Here is a 21,945-nt window from a genome sequence, read left to right on the forward strand (position 1 = left end):
CAATGGGTACACCTGTTTCCAGCACCCTCGGCAACATTTTCTTGGCTTGCTTTGAGGGTCGCTACGTATTTTCCCTGGACAACCCATATACAACGAGGTTGAAGGAATTCCACAGATATGTGGATGATATTTTTATTGTATGGGAGGGCAATGAACAGTCCTTCTTGGAGTTTGTAGCGTACTTGAATCGTGTCAACCAGATGAATATGAGATTCATGGCAGTGTTTGGTGGGACTGAATTGGAGTTCCTGGACTTTAAGGTAAAGGAGATAAATGGTAAATTATGTACCTCAGCCCACAGGAAACCTACGGCTACCAACTCACTATCACCAGCTATCACCCGCAGCATACCAAGGAAGGCCTACCTTATAGCCAATTTTTATGGCTCAGGAGACTTAACAGTGAGGATTTAGGTTTTCCTTGCACAAGCTGAGGAACAAAAATTTAGGATTATGGAGCGAGGATATCCCATACCCCTGATTGATAGGGCCCTCCAAAAAGCTGAAAAGGTACCCTGTGAGAATCTTCTTAAGGCTAAAAAAGGACCACGTCAGAACAGAGGGAAAAGTGGGGATAGGCGGTTTGTCTTCACTTTTGATTATGGCCCATTTTAGACTGCTATTAAAACAGCCATCAATAAACACTGGCATATTCTGAAACAGGGTCCCCACAGTTGGTAGCACTCACCACCCAGAGACCCATTGTAGCTTTTAGGAGATGCACTACTTTACCGGACAAGATAGTCCATAGTAGGTATTCCTCTTCCCGTGACACTTGGTTCCAGAGAGGGATCCCGAAGGGAAACTATAGGTGTGGGTCTTGTCGACACCTTAGTTCTAATATCCAAGCGAAATTAGGTGTCACTCAACAAGTTAATACCTATATATATCATGCAGATCAACCTTCGTGATATATGTAGTGTTCTGTCCATGCCAGATGTGTTATATCGGTAAGACAGTCAGAAGTCTCCTTACCCGTTTTAGGGAACACAAGAGGTCCGTAATTACGGGGAACGGTTGTCCTCAACTCATCGAGCATGTCAGACAGCAGCTTAATGGGGATGCGAATGCCCTAAAATTTGCAGGCATAGAGAGAGTTGAGTGCAGTCCTGAAGGAGGGGATCGTTCTCTTAATCTTTTACGCTGCGAAAGTAGATGCATTATAAAATTTGGAGCCATGAGTGCATTGGGCTTAAACGATCGCAATGAAATGAAAGTCTTTCTTTAGCCATTACATAAAAAAAGAGTCTTGTGCATGGATCAGCATCTTATGACATGATAGCGCCCCTTCTGGTGTGATTTAATATGAGATATCCTATATATCATATGTTTTTAATTTCACTTACCTGTACGTTACTATATACCTTCTGGTTTATTCTTTTCCCATTTTGAGTCGCACCTTTTCTAATGTAAGACGGATGCGCCCTATGCTAAGTTTGTGTTACTTTGTTGCTTTAACTCAGGGGTAATTGGTAAACTGTAGGTAGAGTACGTATTATTCGATTGTTTGTTGCCACTATGGCAACGCACGTGTGCTCCCTCCCCTTTATATCTGGTGGGATGCGCGCATGCACTGTCACTGCCTTGAGAAACCGCCGAAACGGCCCGACGGCTTAGCGGCACTGCGTGCCTCCCTGGGTACCTGTTATATGAATAAAGAAGACTTTCTACACCATCGGTGAGTACCACTTCATCTTTTCTCCTTTTTGTGGATTTTGTTTTCATTTTTCTCACATTCCTTATCACTGTTGCATATACGGCGGGCCCTAAGGAATTGCCCCTTTGGGATCCCTCCGAATGTGCTTGGATGGTGAAATCTTTTGAGTAAATTATTTTTATCTGTAGGTTTCGAGTATAAGGTTGTAATTAAACTATCCTTCTCTCTAATAATATCTACATCCAAATAGTGGATGTTATTAGTATGATACTCGACTGAAAATTCAATAAGTGGATGACATTGGTTCGAGAATTTTACCCATTCAAGTAGCCCTGTGTCACTACAGTCATTCTAGGATGATGAAACATTGGAATTTACTCCGTTGTGATCCTAAATATGGTACTCTTTTTAGAGAAAAACCACAATTTATATACAGAAAAGATAAATCATTGGCCAATTGCCAGATTAGAGCAAACGTAGATAGGAAAGGTACTAAATTAGACAAACAATCTTTTTTAAAAGCCCACCACAATGGAACTTTTGCACTTTTGTCCTGTCAAAATTATAACTCTATTATGAGAAATTTCAGATCCCCCAAAAGGTGCTGACATTCCCATCAAAGGATGGCATTCCTGCAATAGCAGGAATGTAATATATATGCTTAAATGCCCTTGTGGCAAAGTATATATAGGGCAGACATCGAGAGCAATAAAAATACAGCTTAATGAACATAGGTCTGCTATTAGGCTCTTTGTTAAAAGTAATGCTAGTTCACACATCAGAAAGAAGAAAACGCTAAGGTGACTAAAAAATATGGAGAAACAACTGTAGCGAGACAGTTTGCAGAATGTAGACATGAAGTATCTGATCTAAGATGGTTGGTAATAGAAGAAGTAGGGGGATGTGACAGCGAAGAAATATCACTGCAGTTGCTACAAAGAGAAGTTAGATAGATAGATAGATAGATAGATAGATAGATAGATAGATAGATATTTTTGAGTCCAAAAGGTATAAATGAAAATTGTAATTTTAATGTATTCTCACAATTAGTTATTACAGAGGTTCTATGCAATATGTTATGTTTAATACATTAAAGGATATAGATACACTAACTTGGAAAGTTGGATCCTCTGTGTATAAGTAATTGTTTTCCTCAGTGACTACCAATTATTATCTTGTGTATATGATGCGCAGTATTTGTTATGTATTGTTATGTGTTATTTAAGTAAATGTGCCAATAATGTAATTGTAGTACATACCATAGACTTCCGGAAGGAGGGATATAATTAGTCCCTGTATGTGTGTGCCGGGTATGTCTGAGGAACGGGGCGTTCCCACCGAAACGTCACGTCATGTGGCTCATATTGTTTTGCTCAGCGGTCTTTGGAGTGTGAGTCTCTGCCCGATGTCTTCAACTACGTGAGTGTCTACACTATGCTGTCATGGACTACGCTGAATATGCGAACAAGATATATGTATTATAGTGACATTCTCTGGAATAATATTGTGTAGCAAGCTCTATTACTTTTTACACAAAACTTTTTGCACAAAATTTTGAAGAATATTGCAATTTATCTGTAAATATTGGGTACCCACGAACATTGAAGTAAAAGAAATATCTGTTTAAAGAAAAATCTTTTGGTTATGGTCTATATTGTTGGACATAGTTCATGGATGCATTTATATAGTCCTAGACCAATTTTTACTCTATTTCCCTCTACATATCTTTGTCTATTTTTATGACAACGGCCCTTTTTGGACACATGTAAGCCGTTTTTGAATTTCTACAGTTCTTTTCTCAAACTGTATAAAGTCATGAAGTTTTATTGTACAGTGGTCAAATTATTTCTCTTCCCACTAGTTAGTGCCTATTAGAACACATTGAGAAATAAAGCCACAAATACTTCTAAGTGTTTCACCTTTGTTATCCATCTCCTTCATGCGCTTCCTTTCCTCGGCTTGCCTCCTGACTTCTGATAAAGCATCAATACTATCTTGGATTTTCTTCCTTTCTTTGGTCTCCCACCTCTCTCTCTCCTCTGTTTCAGCTTCCCGGCCTCCTCTGGCCCAGGCTTCAGCACATGCTCTGTCAGACAAGTTAAATCATAGTCACAATTTCTCTACTTTCATTATGACGGTAAAGTTATCAGAGAGTATGTATTTTTTACCTGTCTTTTGGAAATACCGGTCTGTCATCCAGATATGTTAACTCTTTCAAACGCACTGTAACTATCTTTCTGTAATTAGGTATCTTCTTAATAAGTTCATTTCCCATTAGATTTAATACATGCTACAGGGAAAAATAACAGAAAATATGACTATGGCAGTCAGACTATGTGGAAAGAGATGTCAGAATTAAGATTAGGATATGTGGCATGAATCTCCAGTTCTAAAAGTTAAAGGAAATATACAACTTTCCCTTGTGGAAGATCCCGGAGTTATTAGAAATACATGCACTGCTTCTGTGGATGACTTCTAAAAAGAACCCCCAGGGTCTATGGGGGGAGCCTCTGAAGCTCTGGGCTGTTAGGGTCTCTGGCAAGAACACGTCCCCTGGAGCTATTCTCCCCTGCTACCCTGCCCCTTCATTCACTTTCCCACCTGCTATCTGGCGGAAATCTTTCAGCAGCAACACGGCATTAGCTCTGTGCTGCTGATATTTCAATCACAAAGCAGGCTAGGGAGGGTGTGTTATAGCAAGGGCTAGCCTGAACCCTCAGATTCATTTGCATAAAATTAAAGGTTCTTTTTCAAAGTCATCTACAGGAGCAATGCCCCTTATAAACACTACTATAATATGACTACCCACAAGGGGAAGTTGTAGATTTCCTTTAAAAAATAATTTGATGATATGACATATAAAACATTGTAGCAGTAGCTAAAACCTGTGTCAAGGTCAATTTTACAACTTGACTTTGGCCATATAATCCACCAAAACGCATTCTTCAAATGCTTCCTAAGGTGACACCATTGGCTGCTTACTCCGTTGTACACCACTCTCGCCACCGTTTCTGACATTCATGAGTGTTTTATACTGCAAAATATAATCTTACCAAATTTGGCATCTTCTCAAGGATATTGATTACTGTAGGATCATCCAGTTTGTTGTGGGATAAATCAAGGACACTAATACTCTGGCATTCCTGTAGGTGCTGCACATCTTCCACGGTCTGTAACTGGTTGTGAGAAATCTGTAGAGTGTTCAGAACTGGAAGACAAGCTGGAATATAACGCAATGAGTTTGAATTATATCCACTATGAATGAAGCTTCTTACATGTGCTATAATCTCTAATATTAGGGCACTTTCACATGAGCCTTGCATAAATTATGAATGCAAAAAAAGTAACCAAGAAAGAAAGCAATCAAATAAAATGGGTCAGTGTGCAAAATCCCACCAAGTCACTTATAAACACTCAGAAAAAGTAAGTAAGCCTGAGGGAGGTGGGAAGTGCTGAGGGAGCAGAGGGGGAGACAGTATAATAGTCTGTGAATCTGCAGCAAGGAGGGGCTCTGGTAAGCCACCCAGAGCCCTTGTGGCTCATTAGCATCAATTTAAAAGTTGATTTTAGAAGGAAGGAGACCATGAATTACAAATATAAGCGTCCCTGGTTTAACATGCTTCATTTTGACGGAGGATTTCCTTTAAAGAGATAACCCCTATGATTTGTGCCAACAATCAAGTCAACAAATATATACAATACACAGCAAACATCCTCACTGTATGGAGAGGACTCATACTGTGAGCCCTCTCCATACACCCTTACTGATGTTGCGCAGTAAAAGTATGGTGTGCTTCAATAAGGGGTTAAAAAGTTTCTGGGACAAATAATGTTTTAAATAGTGGTCTTAATAGGTTGCATAAAGAAAAAAACACTTGGCATCTCCTGTTGCATAGAGCCTAAGCTGTGACGTTACCTCCAAAGAAGCATCAGGTAAAGCCTAAGCCCTCATTCACACGACCGTTGGCGGACGTATAAATAGGGCCAACATATATACGTCGGATTTACTTATATATCCATAGGCTGGTAATGGGCGCACGGCGCCGTATGGAGCAGTACGGTACCGTTCCGTAGCCGTGAGAAAGATAGGACATGTCCTATCTTTCCACGTTATACGTCACCAAGCCCCATGTTTCTCTATGGAGAGTGGAGGGATTGAGAGGCGCTCATCCCCTCCTCGGCGCCGACATGTACCCACCGTGCTAAGGCACGGCAGGCACATGTTAGTCTGAATTTAGCCTAATACAGGCCTCAGTTGCTGTGCACGAGACGCCACTGAACCTCTACATAACAACACGCTGTAGTGTAGGAAAAACTTATAATTTATCCTAGACAACCAAATACCAAAAACATGACTTTCTATTTAGTGATTCTCATAATACCCATTCAATTATTGCTAACCATCTCCTCCATTGAGAATAAAACAAATGTTGGGCACTTACACAGGTTTTCTATAGTTTTGATGTAATTATTAGAGAGGTTGAGGGAGTCAAGCTTTTGAAGGCGCTCAAGATTCTCGATTTTGTTGATGAGATTTTGATGTAAAAAAAGACAACGCAGTTCTGTCTGCGCTTCCAGATTCTCTATCTTCTGTAGACCGTTACACTCCAGCCAAAGGCATTTCAGGCCGGTGTATTCCTCCAGGTTCTCCAAACGCATAAATCCTATGAGCGGGGAATGAAACAGATATAAATAAAAATTCTTAATTCTTTTATAGCCTTCACTAGATAAAATTGTAAGATTACAAAAGGTACGTTTTGTTCAATTGAAAAATACAAATCAGATGGAAAGTACATCATAAAGAGGGCAATTCATGTCAATTTGCCCATTATAACGATACTGTTGTAGAGAAAACTCCTATAATAGCCACAGAGCAGAACCAGCAAAGGCTCTGGGGGACTTGGACTTGGGTAACTATACTTGGTCTCCCATAGCTGTGTAATATCACAAGCTTTCCTGTAACCATGATAGCAATATACACTCACCGGCCACTTTATTAGGTACACCTGTCCAACTGCTCGTTAACACTTAATTTCTAATCAGCCAATCACATGGCAGCAACTCAGTGCATTTAGGCATGTAGACATGGTCAAGACAATCTCCTGCAGTTCAAACCGAGCATCAGTATGGGGAAGAAAGGTGATTTGAGTGCCTTTGAACGTGGCATGGTTGTTGGTGCCAGAAGGGCTGGTCTGAGTATTTCAGAAACTGCTGATCTACTGGGATTTTCACGCACAACCATCTCTAGGGTTTACAGAGAATGGTCCGAAAAAGAAAAAACATCCAGTGAGCGGCAGTTCTGTGGGCGGAAATGCCTTGTTGATGCCAGAGGTCAGAGGAGAATGGGCAGACTGGTTCGAGCTGATAGAAAGGCAACAGTGACTCAAATCGCCACCCGTTACAACCAAGGTATGCAGAAGAGCAACTTTGAGGCAGATAGGTTACAGCAGCAGAAGACCACACCGGGTGCCACTCCTTTCAGCTAAGAACAGGAAACTGAGGCTACAGTTTGCACAAGCTCATCGAAATTGGACAGTAGAAGATTGGAAAAACGTTGCCTGGTCTGATGAGTCTCGATTTCTGCTGCGACATTCGGATGGTAGGGTCAGAATTTGGCGTCAACAACATGAAAGCATGGATCCATCCTGCCTTGTATCAACGGTTCAGGCTGGTGGTGGTGGTGTCATGGTGTGGGGAATATTTTCTTGGCACTCTTTGGGCCCCTTGGTACCAATTGAGCATCGTTGCAACGCCACAGCCTACCTGAGTATTGTTGCTGACCATGTCCATCCCTTTATGACCACAATGTACCCAACATCTGATGGCTACTTTCAGCAGGATAATGCGCCATGTCATAAAGCTGGAATCATCTCAGACTGGTTTCTTGAACATGACAATGAGTTCACTGTACTCAAATGGCCTCCACAGTCACCACATCTCAATCCAATAGAGCATCTTTGGGATGTGGTGGAACGGGAGATTCGCATCATGGATGTGCAGCCCACAAATCTGCGGCCATCATGTCAATATGGACCAAAATCTCTGAGGAATGCTTCCAGCACCTTGTTGAATCTATGCCACGAAGAATTGAGGCAGTTCTGAAGGCAAAAGGGGGTCCAACCCGTTACTAGCATGGTGTACCTAATAAAGTGGTCGGTGAGTGTATTTTAGCTGCTGTGCCATCAAAAGAGTCTCTTTTCATTCAAATAGCAAGGCCATGTAATACAAGTTGTATGCTAAGGACAGCAATGTGCTACAACTAAAGTCTTTTAGCCCTTAAAGGTATATACCCAGAGGTCGCACTAACATTTTTCCAGAAGGGTAATGAATCTCCTCTTTTCAATTTTGACAAGTATTATTTGCAGAGGAGGAGTATGACATTTGTATTATTACAAAATAAATAACAACTAGGTGTATATAGTATTAATAGCTATCTATTTATACAAAAATTATTACTGCATCTGATGCCTGTAAGGAAAATTAAAGTGAACATACTCACCTACTCTCCTATTGATCTTGATCCCGGCGCTTGTCTTCTCTAATCTGACACGCCAGGATCACTTGAAAAAGAGACTCATTAAAAACAGCCAGGACTGCTAATTATTTACATCTCCTGCGTGATAGCTGTGAATAATTAGAGGCCTTTTTTTTTATAAATTAGAGGCCTGCTTTTTATAAGTCTCTTTTTCAGGTGTAAATATAGCAGTCAGCTCACCTGAGAGCTTTGCAGTTATTCCTGGTAGATTGGAGCATGGATAAACTTTGTTCCAAGTCCACATATAAGCAAAAACGAGCTCACAATACAATCCTGGGTTTTCATAAAAACATACCGATTTTCTTTGTTCCAATCATTTCAAAATCCATGATATACAAGACAAAAATAAAACGCATAACCACAGCTCACGGTCTACACGTTTTGTAAAGATTCCTTAATCATGACCTAGCATGGTATATGCACAGGTGTGTTAAAATCACCCACGTTTGCGATCACATGACCACGCCAAGAGAACTTGACAAATGTTTAAAAACTTATGTTATATACACAATAATACATAAAAAGCACAACTGGGATATTAACTTGTACTCAACGAGGTACCACATATTACAGGAAGAGTAACGCCTATACAATTACATTATATTTGATATATCATGTCTTGTTTTCCTGTTTTTTATTTTTACAAGTAAAGAGCTGTGTGATGGCTTGTTTTCTGCGTAACAAATTGCACTTCATAGTGATGTTATTGAATATTCCATGCCATGTACTGGGAAGCGGGAAAAAAATTCCAAATGCAGTGAAAAAACGCATTTGCACCATTTTCTTGTGGGCTTGGATATTACGGCTTTTACAGAGCGCCCCAAATGACATGTCTACTTTATTCTTTGGGTTGGTAGGATTACGGGGATACAAAATTTGTATAGGTTTAATAATGTTTTAATACATTTACAAAAATTAAAACCTCCTGTACAAATTTTTTTTTTGGATTTTGCCATTTTCTGGCGCTAATAACTTTTTTATACTTTGGTGTACGGAGCTGTGGGTGGTGTCATTTTTTGAGACATTTGATAATATTTTCAATTATATAATTTTTTAGGACTGTTTGACCTTTTGATCACTTTTTATACATTTTTTAAATATTTTTCAAAATGGCAAAAAAGTGCCATTTTCGACTTTGGGCGCTATTTTCCGGTATAGGGTTAAACGCATTGAAAAAACGTTAATATATTTGGATAGATCGGGCATTTTTGGACACTTCGATACCTAATGTGTTTAAGATTTTTACTGTTTATTTATATTTATGTCAGTTCTAGGGAAAAGGGGGTGATTTGAATTTTTAGTTTTTTTTTATTATATTTTTTTAACTGTTTTTTATTTTTATTTTTACTATTTTTCAGACTCTCTAGGGTACTTTAACCCTAGGTTGTCTGATCGATCCTATCATATACTGCCATACTACAGTATGGCAGTATATGGGGATTTTCCTCCTCATTCATTACAATGTGCTATCAGCACATTGTAATGAAGGGGTTAAAACGAAATAGCGTTGGTTCTTCGGAAGACCCGAGGCTACCATCGAGACGGATCGCTGCTCCCCGATGACATCACGGGGAGCGACGATCCTAGGCAAGATGGCGGCGTCGATGCGCAGCTATCTTTTTGAGGCTGCCAGCACCGATCGAGGGTGTTACCGGTAAGCCGATGAGCCCTCTCCATGCAGCGGTACCCGACGGCTGCCACGAATACACGTCGGGCGGTCGTGAACCGGTTAATTAACGAGAGCATTTACGAGATAAAATCCCGTACTTGTGGTTCCGATTCCCCCCATATCAGTAGCAGTAATTCCAATTAGTTTAATCTGAAATTTACTTTTAATATTCATTCTGATACAGTTGATTTTTTGGATATAACTTTAGATGCAAAAAATATGGTATATGGGTCACCATAATGTTAAAAAAAACTTCCAGTGGGAGAGATGATACGCACAAAAAGAAATTGCATGGCTCCCCAAAAAATTCTTGCAGATTCCAAAAGAGTATGTGATAAACTCACACAACGTAAATACCCAAACTGGATGCTTAAAAGGGTTATAGATATAACGGATAATATCCCTAGAGCCGATTTACTAAAAATCCACAAAAATTCAAATAGAAAACAGAGAGCCAACACTGGTCATCCGGTTACATTTGTAACTACTTATAGTGAACTGTCTGATGAAATAAAAGCAATCATAAAAAATACTTACCTTTGCTGCTTTGCGATGATACCCTCTCTAAAACAATAAGTGGAGGTATAAATTTTGTTTCCAAAAAAGCCAGATCAGACTATGGCTGACAGCGCCCCTTCCCCTACACAGGCCAGACTATGGTATCTCTCCCTCACCCCAGACCAGACTATAGTTGACGGCACACCTCCCCCACCTAAGACTATGGCTGACAACATCCCTCCCTCAGACCAGACTATGGCTGACGGCGCCTCTCACTCAATTCAGTCTAGACTATGGCAGACGGAGAAACCCACGCCGCCCCCCCCCCCCCCCCCGACCAGACTGTGGCTGATGGCAACCCTCCCCTGACTAGACTATGGATGATGGAACTGTAATGTGCAGTGGAGATGGCAGACACATGTGCCGAATTAAATGATTAACTTTACTGAAGGATTAATGGATACAGAAAATGACCATATAATGCAGATAATAATCTATTAGATAATGGGTTTGCTTTTGTCTCCCTGCAGGAATGTGGATCTTTCTTCAGTCGCATGCCTGCAGGACGGGAGACTCCATCTCCGTCCACGCTGTCCTAAGACAGCTTGCAGACTGTTCTTTTCTGGTTCTTACAACCTTAGTTCTGGGCCCAGCACTTTCTCTTCTTAATAGGCGCTTATTTCGTAGCCAGGAGCACACAGTCACACAACCACTTCTGCCTCTTACTGGCTTCTCTGACCTCTCACACTGAATCTCTGTATAGAAACACATCTGGTGGTCATGCCTGAAAGTAGCAATGTGTCGTCACATATTGCCTTCTTTCTGTTCAAGGATCCTATATGCTGACACAGTATATTTGTATGGCTGCACACATACATATTGCGACAAATTGGAAACCCCTAATCTGTCACTGAGGCCAAGACCAGGATCACCGAAATAATAACCATTGAGAAGATTTCTTATATTGGGGAAGGGCAGATAAATTGGTTACTCAAAACCCGGCGGACTATATTAAATTGCTGAGCTCTTCAACTGCCCTAAGACCATGAACCCCTTCCATGATGTCTTTTTACCATTCTCCTACCTGAAGAGGTATGCACCCTTCTGTCTCCCTCTTTCTCTCCTACACAACTGTTGACGGGTGGATTTCCAAACCATCTCGTCCTTATTCTCTATTTCCATTTTTGTTTTTTTCTCAATAATTATCTTAATCGTTACTGCAGGCATAACAAATTTTCTCCTATGTGCCACTAACTTTCAAAGCTAAACCTCTGTAATGGGGAAATTGATATATGTATTTATACTCCTAATAAAAAACTTTGAAAGTAAAAATACATATTTTTTTATTTTTGCATTCACAGAGATGTATGAGGGCTTGTTTTCTTCTTAACAAATTGTACTCCATAGTGACAGTGTTTGATACTCCATGCTGTGTATTTATAAGCTGCATAGAAATCCAAATGCAGTTAAATTAACAAAAAAAACCCCACATTTGTGCTATTTGTACTCCTGACGCGCGGTCCATCGCAGACTTCATGGCGTCAGCCACACGCTGACATTCTAATGTGTGTCAGTGCCGCGATGTATGTAAGAGGACCTGCCGGGGGGGGGGGGGGAGGGGTCATAGGATTGGGGGGGCGTTGGAATACTAATACTGAAAGGTGACTTTAAGGACAACAGAGAAAGGAAAACCTGGGAGTTCAAACTGATGATGACCTTCCAGTCACTGACACAAGGGCTCAATATTGCACCTGGCTTTATGGCCCATTACATGAACTCGCTTCAATCCCCACAAGAGACTAACTCCAGACCCCTGCCATCCTAGCTCCCCACCCCCTGCCCATCACCCTTCTCTGTGTAAACCTCTAGTTTTATTGCCCCAGCAATAGTGTTCATTTGTATCCATGCCTGAAGAAGGGGCCTGTGTGCCGTGAAAGCTTACACCAAATATAATTTTTCTGGTTAGCCAATAAAGGTATCATTCCTTAAGCACTTATGTAGTTTTTACACAAAAGTATTTACATCAGATTTTTGATTAAAAGTTTAAGAAGGCGTGCAAATCAAGATCTTCCACAAATCATTAGATTGTTACTGGCCTCATTTAAATAAAGAATAAAGTTAACAAAAGATAATAGATTTTTGACAAGACAAAAATATATAGCCCGGGTTGACACCTAGGAGGATAAATGGTCCCCTGAAATAGGATCCTTGCAGGGCAAAGATTGGTCTCGAATTTTGGGGGATATTAAGAGAATAATAACTATTCCAACTCACAGATCTATCCAATTTATAATATTACATAGAGCTTACTACGAAAATGTATCATCAGAGATCATCTAAATATAATAGGTGCGATATGGATGGAGCAGAGAATATGCATATATTCTGGTCCTGCCCAAAAATAAAAGAGTATTGGACAAAGTCATTGATTAAATTGGTAAGTTGTGTGATGTTGATGCAGAACTTGATATTAACTTGGGAGGAGAGGGGGGGAAGGGACGAAGTGAGAAGGTGTGTTTTTTTTTTAAATTTTTTTAGGGTGGGGTGGGTTAGAAAGGGGCATAATAAAAAATAATCTATCCCATCTGTTGGATTGGAATTTTGTTCCAGGTATAATCTATTTTAAGTATATTAAAAGACTTCTGTTAAAAAGTAAAATGACAAAATGACATGGAAAGACTTAAATTTATGTTATATGTTAATTTTTTATTAATGCTGTTATATAAAAAGAGATTGAATAAAGATATTTATTAAAAAAAAGTTACTATATGTGAAGTTGTTTCAAAGATATTGGGGGCAATTTATTAAGGACCCGATTCGCATTTTCCTGACGTGTTACCCGAATATTTCCGATTTGTGCCGATTTTCCCCTTTATTGCCCCGGGTTTTTGGCGCACGCAATCAGACTGTGGTGCATCGGCGCTGGCATGCACGCGACGGAAATCGGGGGGCGTGGCCGAACGATAACCCGACGTATTCGTAAAAACCGCCGCAATTTAAAAAAAAAAAACAGTGTCGCGGAACACGCTCTTACCTTCACCAGGTATAGGATTGTGCAGTCTGGCGTAACTCAGAGAACTTCAGCACAGCAGCGACATCTGGTGGACGTCGGAGGAACTGCCTTAGTGAATTGCCGGAAGACCCGAATCCACCACAGAGAACGCGCCGCTGGATCGCGAATGGACCGGGTAAGTAAATCTGCCCCATTGTCATATAAAGAAGAGCATAACAGAAGTGCAAAAATTAACCAGGACATTAAGATACAAATGACCCTTTGTCATAAAAGGGTTCACATTACCAACTGTACCCCAAAGTCTCAATAAGTATAAGTAATAAGTAAATGACTACAGCAATATCGAGGTCTTGTAAATGAATGTTCTGCTTACCTTTGTAGTGTAAATACAAAGTGTCATTGAGATATGGTGTCACATATAATTTTTGTTGCTTGCATAGTTCTCTTAGATATTGTTTGGTTAACCTAGAACAAGAAAAATATTTTCATTTATTATTTACTCAAAAAGAACAGAAAAGTCACTGAAACTAAATAGTCTTCAGAAGTTTCAGAGTTTAACTCCATCAATCACTATCACACTAAATCTAGCAATATAAAGCAAGATATTTCAGGTTATTTATGTTCCTCTTCTTCAGAAAGGTGTGTATGTGTTTGTTTTTGTTCATTGTTACTTAGGGTCACTGCCTTTTTCTCTAGAATTTGTAGATGGAGGGAAGTTTCTAGGTACTCTGTTGTACAGAAAAAAAACCTCTTTGTTTCATTGTAGCCTATTGGTAAGATTGTTTGTTATCATTAATGTACACTCTGCACGCATCTTGACAAAAAACAGAAATGTTTAATAAATTTAAGCAAAAATATTTACAGGAAAAACTGAAATATCCATTGTCAAGTATTAAGACCCTTTGCTGTGATACTCATATTTAACTCACATGCTGTTCATTTCCTTTTAATCTTCCTTGAGATGGTTCTACTCCTCCATTGGAGTCCAGCTGTGTTAAATTAAACTGATTGCAATGATTAGGAAAGACATACACCTGTTCAGGGGCGTTGCTAGGGTGGAAAAACATCCGGGGCACGGGCCCCAATGCATGTGTATCAGACTTTTAGTAATGCCCCCCCTGTACATAACCCCCTCACGTGCTTGTGCCAATAACAACCTGCCAGTGTATACAGCTACAGAAACCACAGGAGAAATCCCTACTTTTTCCCTCCAGTGACTGCAGGTGACGTCTCCTCCATCTTCTCCATTAGACATCACCACACCTTATGTTCCCCATTGTCCCTACATCTTGGACAGTGTTATCCTGCTGCTGCCCCCAACCATCTCCCCCAAATACTGTAAGGCTTGCATTTAAACACCAGGAGCTTGTTACCCATCACACTGGTCTCACTAGAAAAGCAAATGAGATCAAACTGAGGCCTGTTCTAGTGCGACGTGTGAACACGCCCCAAGAAATGTCCCCCACACAGCCCCCCAGTAACGTGCCCCACACAGCCACAAATCAATGACTCCCATACATCTACCACCCCCAAAATGTTCCCCACACAGCTACCCTCAGTAGCTAATGTCCCCCACACAGCCACCCTCAGTAGCTAATGTCCCCCACACAGCCACCCTCAGTAGCTAATGTCCCCCACACAGCCACCCTCAGCAGCTAATGTCCCCCACACAGCCACCCTCAGTAGCTAATGTGCCCCCACACAGTCCCCCTCAGTAGCTAATGTGCCCCCACACAGCCCCCCCAGTAACTAATGTCCCCCACACAGCCACCCTCAGTAGCTAATGTCCCCCACACAGCCACCCTCAGTAGCTAATGTCCCCCACACAGCCCCCCCAGTAACTAATGTCCCCCACACAGCCACCCTCAGTAGCTAATGTCCCCCACACAGCCACCCTCAGTAGCTAATGTCCCCCACACAGCCCCCCAGTAACTAATGTCCCCCACACAGCCACCCTCAGTAGCTAATGTCCCCCACACAGCCACCCTCAGTAGCTAATGTCCCCCACACAGCCACCCTCAGTAGCTAATGTCCCCCACACAGCCCCCCCCAGTAACTAATGTCCCCCACACAGCCACCCTCAGTAGCTAATGTCCCCCACACAGCCACCCTCAGTAGCTAATGTGCCCCCACACAGCCCCCCCAGTAACTAATGTCCCCCACACAGCCCCCCCAGTAGCTAATGTCCCCCACACAGCCACCCTCAGTAGCTAATGTCCCCCACACAGCCCCCCCCGTAAGTAATGTCCCCCACACAGCCCCCCCCCCGTAAGTAATGTCCCCCACACAGCCCCCCCTGGTAAGTAATGTCTCCCACACAGGACCCACAGTAAGTAATGTCCCCCACACAGCCCCCCCCACCCAGTAAGTAATGTCTCCCACACAGCCCCCACAGTAGCTAATGTCCCCCACACAGCCCCCCCCCTGTAGGTAATGTCCCCCACACAGCCCCCCCCAGTAAGTAATGTCTCCCACACAGGACCCACAGTAAGTAAAGTGCCCCACACAGCCCCCCCTGTAGGTAATGTGCCCCCACACAGCCCCCCCTGTAGGTAATGTGCCCCACACAGCCCCCCCTGTAGGTAATGTGCCCCACACAGCCCCCCCTGTAGGTAATGTGCCCCCACACAGCCCCCCCTGTAGGTAATGTGCCCCACACAGCCCCCCCTGTAGGTAATGTGCCCCACACAGCCCCCCCTGTAGGTAATGTGCCCCACACAGCCCCCCCTGTAGGTAATGTGCCCCACACAGCCCCCCCTGTAGGTAATGTGCCCCACACAGCCCCCCCCTGTAGGTAATGTGCCCCCACACAGCCCCCCCTGTAGGTAATGTCCCCCACACAGCCCCACTTACCTCAATGATGCAGGTCTATGTGTTCACTGTGTGTTTCCCCGGCAGGTCATGTGACCATCCATGACATCATCACAGGTCCTTCAGAGTATTATTCATCCAGAGGCTGCAGCCCCTGCTGGGGAAAACAGTGACTGCACTCCTTCTCATCACGATCTGTGGAGATCGTGATGAGAGAGAGAAGGATGCACAGGGGAGATCCGGGGCTCCAGCCAAAAGATCCGGGGCACGAGCCCCGGATCTTTTGACCTAGCGACGCCCCTGCACCTGTCTATATGAGACCTCACAGCTCATAGTGTATGTCAGCGCACATGAGGTCGAAGGAACTGCCCAAAGAGCTCAGAGACAAAATTGTGGCAAGACACAGATCGGGCCAAGGTTACAAAATAATTTCTGCAGCTCTCAAGATTCCTAAGAGCAGAGTATCCTCCATAACCATTAAATGGAGGAGGTTTGGGATGGCCACAACACATCCTCATCCTGGATGTTCAGTGAAACTAAGCAATCACTGAAGAAATCGTTGGTGTAACAGTTAAAAGAGTTAATTTTAAGTGGTGTGTGTAGAGAACACCACTGCTCATTACCTGCCAAACACAATCTCAACAGTGAAACATGGTGATGGCAGCATCATGCTATGGGGGGCAGGGACAGAGTAACTGGTTGCAATTAAAGGAAAGATAAATGTGGCCAAGTACAGGTATATCCTAGATGAAAACCTCTTCCGGAGTGCTGTGGACCTCAGACTGGGCCGAAGGTTGACCTTCCAACAAGACAATGACCACAAGCACACAGCTAAAATAACAAAGCAGTGGCTTCAGTATATCTCTGTGACCATTATTGACTGGCCCAGCCAGAGCCCTGACCTAAACCCAATTGAGCATCTCTGGAGAGACAAAAACTTGTTGCATCCTCCCAAGAAGACTCATGGTTCTACCAGTTTAAAATGTGCTTCTACTCAGTACTGAGCAAAGGGTCTGAATACTTATGACCATGTGATATTTCAGTTTTTCTTGTTTAATAAATTAGCAAAAATATCTACATTTTAGCTTTTTCTGGGAAGATGGGTGCAGTGTGTACATTAATGTGCAAAAATAAATCTTACCATTTGGCTGTAATGAAACAAGGAGTGAAAAATGTAAAGGGGTCTGAATACTATCTGTATCTGCTGTACATATATACAGTATCCCAATTGATTTTACATGTGTACAGAGCCCTCTAATTTACATACCAGCTCACTTCCCCCAGTATATAGATAGCCAGAACACTGCCCCCAAGTAAATTGGCAGCCAGCACACAGCCCCCCAATATATAGGTAGTGAGCACACAGCCCCCCAATATATAGGTAGCCAGCACACTGTCCCCCAATATATAGGTAGCCAGCACACTGTCCCCCAACATATAGGTAGCCAGCACACTGTCCCCCAACATATAGGTAGCCAGCACATTGCCCCCAATATATAGGTAGCCAGCACAATGCCCCCAATATATAGGTAGCCAGCACAATGCCCTCCAGTAAATAGGTAGCCAGCACACTGCCCCCCGGGATATAGGTAGCCAGCACACTGCCCCCCGGGATATAGGTAGCCAGCACACTGCCCCCCCGGGATATAGGTAGCCAGCACACTGCCCCCCAGTATATATGTAGCCAGTACACTGCCCCCCCAGTATATAGGTAGCCAGCACACTGACCCCCCAGTATATAGGTATCCAGCACACTGCCCCCCCAGTATATAGGTAGCCAGCACACTGCCCCCCCGGGATATAGGTAGCCAGCACACTGTCCCCCAGGGATATAGGTAGCCAGCACACTGTCCCCCCAGTATATAGGTAGCTAGCACACTGCCCCCCCAGTATATATGTAGCCAGCACACTGCCCCCCCAGTAAATAGGTATCCCTGATATGGCCCTGAGTATATTCACATTATAACAATCACTAATTCTAGTTTCTAACATCTGAACTAAACTCAATTCACAAATTTGATATGGTTTCAGAGAGAAAACACAGTAAATCTATCAATCACCGTAGTAAAATATTTCAGGTATTTTTAGGACATTTTCTTCAGAAAGGTGTGCGTGGGTTTGTTGTGTGTTCAGAGTTACCTGGGGCCACTGTCTTTTTCTTTAGAACTTGTAGAGCAGGTGAATTGCTTGTCATCCCTAGTTTCTGTATGGTCTTGGGTTTCAGCTTTAAGCAATGAGAAATAAACAAATTATACACTTTTTACAAAATGAAGATGTTTTATTCCAGTAAACCTTTCTTCCATCTATCTCATTTGGCACCCTAAAGGTGTCGTCCAAACAAAAAGCCCAATGCCCTCCAGCAGCTGTGACAGTTGGACTTTCCCCACAAGTCTTTTGTGGCTCAGCAGTTACACACTGCCATGTGCATGAACCCATAAAAGCAAATGGGGATGTTTGCTAGCTGTTAAAGCTATGGCTAACACCTCCAAAATTGATCTTCACCTGCATGTAGACTTAACCCTCTTATCACCAAGGAACTTATCCAGTACGTCCTCACAAGGTGTATCCTAGCTTCTGGCAGCCATACCTTGGTGAGACCTAGAATCTCCTCTTTCATTTGAGATCAGAATTATGTTTCTAAGCACCGGAAATATTAATGCGTAAAGTGAAATTTGGGGGTGCGATCTTCAATTGCAAATCACAATCTCGACTCCAGATCACCAGAATTGTGATTGACATTATCCGTTGCTAATTTTTGGAAAGGGATAACATGAACAATCAGAGAGCACACTTGTTTTCCTTATCTCATCCGTGAAAATGTTTTTGCATATTTCCCAAAATCCCCCAATAGATTATCAATGGATGTAAGTCTCCACACGTCTTTATATGTATCTGTAAGGAGAGCTCTTACTTCCCGACCCTTGTCAATAGCCTCTCACTCAGCTAAACCAGTTCCCGACATTGTACTGATGAGATGCAAAGACAGCACTGTCATTTATAAATGATGAGCAGATTTTTGATCATTTCAGTTTTCGTGATTTTCTGACATGTTATACATGTGCACATATGACTATGTGGTATCTATTAACTCTACACATGTTCATATAATACATATAGGAGGTGTGAAACAAATTATTTTCTGTTTGGGGTACATAGTTTGCAATTTTTATAAAATGTTACACTTTGAATCAAAATTACATGAAGGTTCTTATATCTATAAACTCCTTAATGCAATTTTGAAAATGGTACATGTGTCTGCATTCAGAAAGTATATGGTTTTATCGGATATAATTCTATATTTTGTAATTTTAGTTTTATTTGTATACGTCAAAAGTCCAAAAATTGCTCAAATTTCCATAAATGCATGGCAAGGAAAGAGTTATTCTGATATCACGAGCACAGTTGTGGGTAATAAAAAGGCCCAATATATGGGAATGACTCATCTCAGGAAAAAATTAGTCAGGCTGAGAGGCTGGAGGGGGAACGTTCATTTAGACACCTATATATTGAGTTCTATAGTACCTATAATCATAGCATTAGATTAAAGATTAGAAACTCAGTTTTCAAATTGTGTCTGGTGACAGATTGCGCAGGTTTTCCTACCACACGCCTGTGCACTTGCTACAGCTAGGTGGATGGTAACTATTTAATAACGTAAATTTATGCTACTTGATCATTTCTTAGCCCATTACCTGCCCCGTGACCTGCTCACACTGTTTTACTGCACAAATTAATAGATTGTATTACACTGCCACTCAGTGAGCAGTAGATGTAGTGCATCCTCTTTCAGTGGTTTGTTTTCCATCCTTTTTTTAGGCTCTATGTGTTTGAGTTTATTTTATTTACATTTTTTTCTTACGCATTTTATTCTAAAGAACATTTGATAATATTTGTATATTTTGATGGTTTAGCATTTCGTTGTATATTCTAAGTTTCTATACTCCCCGAATAACCCCACACACGTGCATGATGCGCGACCTCATTCATAATGTGCATATTGGATATAACTAATAATTGAGATAATATCTTATCCATTTTTGAAAAGAGACTTGAAAAGGGAAGCGATCATATGATTGGTGTATGCGGGAGTCATTGTCACTTACCGGGCAGCGGCCCGTCTCCTGCACGTGTCTCCTGTGGGCCCCCGTAGCAGTGCTTCTCCAGGCTGCTGACCTCTTCCACCCGCTGCTCTGCATCAGATCCCTGTGCTGCTGTCGGCTGCATGTCACACACACAAAGCTTTGTGATCCTGAGCAGCTGCGCAGCAACGAACACCGAGCAGTGAGGTCCCCGAAACTGTCTGCAAGAGTCAGCGCGTCCTCCGTAACCATGGAAACTACCTGCACCTATCCCATCCGCCACTGCGGACCCGAAGCGTCTTCCTTAGTAACGTCATCTTCCTTGGTAACGGCATGGTGAAGGATAGCCTTCTAGCTCCTCCCTCCGGAAGTGACGTTGCTCTTAGGCTACCCGCGCATTTGAAGATCGGAGATGTTGCTCACTTGTTGATAGTAGTGTAGATTTGTACACTCACTTGTTGAGTCAGTTGGAGTATTTATACCCGAGAGAGACCGCTAGAAAGCGGCGTGTCCCGCATTGTGTCGGCACAAAGGAGATGGCACCTCGAGTCTCCGCTCCAGCTGCATATATCTCCCGCGGTAGCGAGTCCCTTGTTCAGATACATCTCGGTGCTAAAATATCTTCTTAATGTGCAGGTCTTTTTTAAAGGGATTGTCCGGGAATACATTTTTTTTATATACGGCCGGAGGAGCTGTAAAACAAATGAAGACCTTATTCTCTCCGCCCTCCCATTCGGCGCCGCTTGATATTGCTGGCTCTCTGTATACAGGTGGTGCCGTCCCGACCACAGCGCCTCAAACTGATCCAAACAGAGGGGCAGTGCCGCAGCTGAACGGGAGCATCTGCTGTTTATTATTCATAAAGCCACCCCGCAGCCATATTAAGATACATGTACACCTGGACAGCCCCTTTAAGCATGTGGGAATGTCTCAGCATGCTCAACTCTTGCAGTGGATGCTCCAGAGAAACCCCTCTCCTTTTCCCCATTAAAGGGAATCCACCACCAGGATGAAGGATTGTAAACCAAGCACACTGACATACTGGTGTGTGCCCCCTCTGGCAGCATCTGCTCTTTTTTTAAGCTTCCTATTCCCTGCGATCTTAAAGGAAAAAAAGAGGACCTACACTACCCCAAAGTAAATGAATAGGATTGTACATATGTCCACAAAACAAACAAGCCACTAACATATAAAAAATCACTACCAAGGATCAATGTACGACCATGTGCCTACAAATATGAGTCATGAAACATAACAGGTACACAAGTCAGATCCCTGGTATAAGTTACAGGTCATATAGTGGCAAGCATGAGTCAAAGAGTCACAGCATTAGCTGTGGGTAGTGAATGTGTTGGAGGGGGAGGGCTCCCCACTTCGTCTATGTTCTGTGCGCGCATATGCATATGTGCAGAACTCCGGCTTCTGGGACGAGTGCACGGACCTCCTTGTAGCTGTGCGCTGAAGATGTCTGGGTAGGAGGATCAAAGAGGCTACTGTGGCGTGCCTTAGCCGCACCGTGTGGCCTCAGCTCCAGCTGTAGTTTTGGGTTACTTTACTGTGAATTTTTCTTTTATTCCGTATTTCTATTGTATTCTCCATTAGCACGGTGGACTTCATAAGTGGAAATATTACACAGTGTGCATCCTGTGCCATATATGCTTTCCTTGAACAGCCGTTCGAGGGG

The 21,945-nt window shown here is 42.5% G+C and overlaps 1 protein-coding gene across 2 annotated transcripts in view; it reads right to left on the reverse strand.

Annotated features, from left to right (window-relative positions):
• The window catches only part of DNAAF1 (dynein axonemal assembly factor 1), a 41,809-nt gene extending 21,170 nt beyond the window's left edge, over positions 1-20,639 (reverse strand). Inside the window, exons 1-7 of one of the 2 annotated variants that reach the window (XM_072117622.1) lie at positions 20,286-20,543; positions 18,322-18,406; positions 13,745-13,836; positions 6,099-6,320; positions 4,710-4,876; positions 3,825-3,946; positions 3,576-3,742 (exon numbers count right to left, since the gene is read on the reverse strand). In XM_072117622.1, the coding sequence (XP_071973723.1) occupies positions 3,576-3,742; positions 3,825-3,946; positions 4,710-4,876; positions 6,099-6,320; positions 13,745-13,836; positions 18,322-18,406; positions 20,286-20,406 (976 nt within the window). In that variant the 5' untranslated portion in view covers positions 20,407-20,543. Of the gene's footprint in view, positions 1-3,575; positions 3,743-3,824; positions 3,947-4,709; positions 4,877-6,098; positions 6,321-13,744; positions 13,837-18,321; positions 18,407-20,285 lie in introns of both variants that reach the window. The other variant, XM_072117621.1, reaches the window with a different exon arrangement.
• Positions 20,640-21,945: the final 1,306 nt, after the last annotated feature.

The sequence above is a fragment of the Engystomops pustulosus genome, chromosome 7, assembly GCF_040894005.1.
Source record: "Engystomops pustulosus chromosome 7, aEngPut4.maternal, whole genome shotgun sequence".
Taxonomy (NCBI): domain Eukaryota; kingdom Metazoa; phylum Chordata; class Amphibia; order Anura; family Leptodactylidae; genus Engystomops; species Engystomops pustulosus.